The sequence below is a fragment of the Electrophorus electricus genome, chromosome 6 (assembly GCF_013358815.1).
Source record: "Electrophorus electricus isolate fEleEle1 chromosome 6, fEleEle1.pri, whole genome shotgun sequence".
Classification (NCBI taxonomy): Eukaryota; Metazoa; Chordata; class Actinopteri; order Gymnotiformes; family Gymnotidae; genus Electrophorus; species Electrophorus electricus.
In genome coordinates this window covers 3,734,150-3,738,298 of record NC_049540.1, presented here as the reverse complement: position 1 = coordinate 3,738,298, position 4,149 = coordinate 3,734,150, and the positions used below count along the sequence as shown (strand labels likewise).

Genomic DNA, 4,149 nt, shown 5'->3' with positions numbered 1-4,149 from the left:
ACACACAAAGATAACAATTTGTGAGTGCAACAAATTGTTTGTGGGTGTGTGTGTGTGCGCTTGTGCGCGTGAGTGTGTGTGTGTGTGTGTGTGTAGAGATCATAGATAAGGTGCGCTCTCCTCCTCCTCCTCTCTGCCGGCCTTTTGTTTCTGTGGATGAGGCCCCACTGGAGGTGATCCAGATCATGAAGCAGGCCTGGAGTGAAGATCCACACCTCAGACCCACGTTTGAGGAGATCTTCAAACAGGTACACACACACACACACACTCACACATACAATCACGCACACAGGCCTATACAAACACATAGTCACTTAACCATGCACAAACACAAAAGCAGATCTTCACGTTTGTGTGCAGTTTAAGAGCCTCAGAAAGGGGAAGAAGACGAACCTCATTGACTCCATGCTGCGTATGCTGGAGCAGTACTCCACCAACCTGGAGGACCTGATCCGTGAGCGCACGGAGGAGCTGGAGGTAGAGCGGCAGAAGACCGACGCCCTGGTGGCACAGATGCTGCCCAAGTGAGGCTCAAGCAGTGCCCTGTTTCCATGGATATACACTCCTACTCAGTTACACACATGCTCATACTGATACACACACACTCAGACATGTATTTATTTATACATACATACACGCAAACCAAACCAGCTTTCACAGACTGGAACATGCATGTGCAATATGAAAGTAAGACAGAAATAGAAACATACACACAGATACAAAAACAAAATAAATGCACACCAGGTATCTTGTCACAGCATGCTCTGGGTGTCACTCTGACTCTGCCCCCTGTTCCCAGGTCTGTGGCCCTGGCTCTGAAGAAAGGCAAACCAGTTACTCCGGAGCACTTCCTCGAGGCCACGCTGTACTTCAGCGACATTGTGGGCTTCACCACAATCTCGGCTCTCAGCGAGCCTATCGAGGTGGTGGACCTCCTCAACGACCTCTACACACTCTTCGACTCCATCATTGGCATGCATGACGTCTACAAGGTGCGTGCCTGCTCAGGTCGTCATCCAATCAGGTTCCGCCCCACTGCACACCAGGCAGCTGCTCAGTCCTTTTCCACCTCTCTCTGCATGCCAGCCCAGGTGGCTACCCAATCATATTCCAGTCAATCACTGAGGAGAGAGGGTGTGTGCATGTGCGTGTGTGTGTGTGTTTGTGTGTGTGTGAGTGTGTGTGCTGGGGGGTGTGTGCATATGCATTTCACACTTCTCCACCAATGCCATGTAGGTGGAGACCATTGGTGACGCATACATGGTAGCATCTGGGGTTCCCATCCGTAACGGCAACCGGCATGCTGCTGAAATGGCCAACATGTCCCTAGACATCCTGTCCTGCATCAGCACGTTCAAGATGAGACACATGCCTGGTGTTAAAGTCAAAATCCGCATCGGACTGCACTCTGGTCAGCCTGCTTTGTTTCTCTCTCTTTCTCTGTCTGACACACATCTTCCAAGCCACATTAGTATTTTGGGGCATTTTATAGAATGTACAAACCACAGAACAGAATGTTTAAACAATAGAACTGAAAGTCCAAATGTAGCACCAGAACAGGTCGGCTTGTAGCAAGAGTGACTTTTCTGCTCAGGGAACAGTGCTGACTGCAGAATAATTTCAAATGTAACTGACATATTCAACAGTTGGCCTGTTAGCAACTAATTAAACATGTGCAGTTATCAAGTAAATGAAATAGTGAATGAGTTTTCAAGTAAACAGCCTTCCAACTGCCTTCCAGTGTAAAGAGAAGCCATGTACCTAACCCTTTATACAGGCAGAAAGTTCCTGTGATATATAATTATTTTGTCTTCTTCAGCGCGTGTCTTGCACATTGGGAGCATGGTGCCAAACACAGCAAAATTCCAATTAGCTGCCTCATCCAATTAGGCACTGAGGTCCCGCCCCCAACCCCATTACCACAAAGCAGGCTTGACTGCAGCAAATCCAGTGGCTGTGCCACATTGTCCACGTAAACCCCAGTAAAGATCCGGTGTACTGCACTAACTGAAAATATTGTTATGCGTCACTGAAATGGCATTAATATTTCATGTGTAATTTATGTGTTAATGTGGTTCGTGGTGGAAGTATGGATCGTAGTTTTGTGGTGGAGTTACGGGTGGTGGTTGGTGTGGTGGAGTTACTGGTGGTGGATTAAGTGTGTGAAAGGGGGCATATATTTTATATATGTCAGTGTGTTTCTGTATGATACACAATCAAGTTACACGTGTGTGTGTGTGTGTGTGTGTGTGTGTGTGTGTGTGTGTGTGTGTGTGTGTGTGTGAGACAGGTCCAGTAGTAGCAGGAGTAGTGGGCTTGACCATGCCTAGGTATTGTCTGTTTGGGGACACAGTAAACACAGCATCACGGATGGAGTCCACAGGCTTGCGTGAGTACTCCATCAAACGTTTCTGTCTGGTTGAAGTTTCCACAAAGCATCGTAACACACAGATCACCACTGCTGGTAGAGTGAGCATCACACAACACTCACTCTGTGCGAAGAGGAGGGACGGCCTTTCACTGAGTGAGACAAGGAGAGTTCACGAGCTTTTGTGAGAAGACTCAGGATCTGTTTCTATGATTCTATGTTTGCCTGTCTGAGTACGTGAGCTGAAACTGCCACTTCAGGAGTGCGTGTGTGTGTGTGTGTGTGTGTGTGTGTGTGTGTATGTATGTGTGTGTGTTCTACTGGTGTGCGCTAGCAACAGGTGCAGAGAGCTTAATCTACAGTGGACTTGATAAGCTCTTAATACTATCAGCTAAATTAGAAAGAAAATGCTGCTTTAATGGTGGTGTCCTCCTAGTGGTCCTGTGTCCTCTCTCCCCTTAAACTGTCTAATCTTTAATCAGGCCCTGGAACACACACACACATGCATGCACACACACACGTCTTGTCATTACTCAACTACCCTGTAAATCAGTGTGTGTCTTAGATGAAGGAACTTGTCTTACAGTGAGAGAAAGAATATTTTTTTGATTATGAATTTGGTCCAGTCTGGGTGACATACTTACTAAGCACTTCTGAGCCCAGAAGTGTTTAATGTAGAAAGAGCTTCCTACACTCAAGTTAAATCCCTTTAGTGGTCAGTCAGCAAAATGACTCTTGCTCATGAGTTCCTTTGACGTTTGACTGATTAAAACCATAAATATCTTTTATCTGCAGCTTACAGAATACATGTCAACCAGAGCACAGTCAGGGTTCTTAGAGAGCTCAGACTTGGATACCAAATAGAAAGAAGGGGCAAGACAGAACTTAAGGTAAAAGATAAACACACACACACACACACACACACACACACACACACACACACACACACACACACACACACACACACACACATACACACACCCCCCCATGAATACACAAACACACATGCACATGAATACACACACATGCATGCACAGACGCATTAAAAAAATACATGCACACGCACACCAGCACACACACACACAAACAATAAACATATACATATTTGCACTTATGCATATGAATATTAACACACATGCATATAAATATTAACATAAAGTTAAGATAAGTCTCTCTCTGTGTCTGACTCTTGCTGACCAGGGTAAAGGATTTGAGGAGACATTCTGGTTGGTGGGGAGGGAGGGGTTCACCAAGCCTCTCCCTATCCCCCCTGACCTTACCCCGGGGTAAGACAAATGAGTGCTGCCCCTCACCTCTGTGGTTCGCTCACTCTACGAACACAGCTCACACACATTCACTGCAGGAATGTTATGCAGAAGAGCCTACTGTTTTCACCATGTTCATGCCTCACCTGTGTGATGTCATGCAGGGCGAGTAACCATGGAATCAGCCTGGAGGAGATTCCCCTAGACAGACGGCAGAGGTTCCTTGATCGCCAAAAGCGGATGGGTTAAAAAAATACAAAACAAAGCCTTCAGGTACATGCTGTTCAGTGTTTAGTAAGGCTGAACACCTAAGCATGCACTTACTGAAAAGCAATGCCACATTTCTCTGCTCAGCAGCACCCCCTGCTGGGAAACAGAATGCACTGTATCCCTCAAACTTAAATGAGACTTCCTGTTCCTCTGGTGCTCCTCCCCAGGTGGTGATGTCCACGTTCCTCCAGCAGCCATCTGTAGACTGTCGGCAGTCGGCGGCAGAGATAGACAGGGGGGCTGTGG

At 46.7% G+C, this 4,149-nt stretch overlaps 1 protein-coding gene across 1 annotated transcript in view; it reads left to right on the top strand.

Moving 5' to 3' along the window:
- The window catches only part of gucy2d (guanylate cyclase 2D, retinal), a 14,657-nt gene extending 10,508 nt beyond the window's left edge, over window positions 1-4,149 (top strand). The window contains exons 11-19 of the mRNA XM_035527239.1: window positions 97-248; window positions 361-524; window positions 800-992; window positions 1,237-1,411; window positions 2,291-2,389; window positions 3,164-3,258; window positions 3,569-3,654; window positions 3,798-3,906; window positions 4,071-4,149. Coding sequence (XP_035383132.1) covers window positions 97-248; window positions 361-524; window positions 800-992; window positions 1,237-1,411; window positions 2,291-2,389; window positions 3,164-3,258; window positions 3,569-3,654; window positions 3,798-3,882 — 1,049 coding nt within the window. The 3' untranslated portion in view covers window positions 3,883-3,906; window positions 4,071-4,149. The remainder of the gene's footprint in view (window positions 1-96; window positions 249-360; window positions 525-799; window positions 993-1,236; window positions 1,412-2,290; window positions 2,390-3,163; window positions 3,259-3,568; window positions 3,655-3,797; window positions 3,907-4,070) is intronic.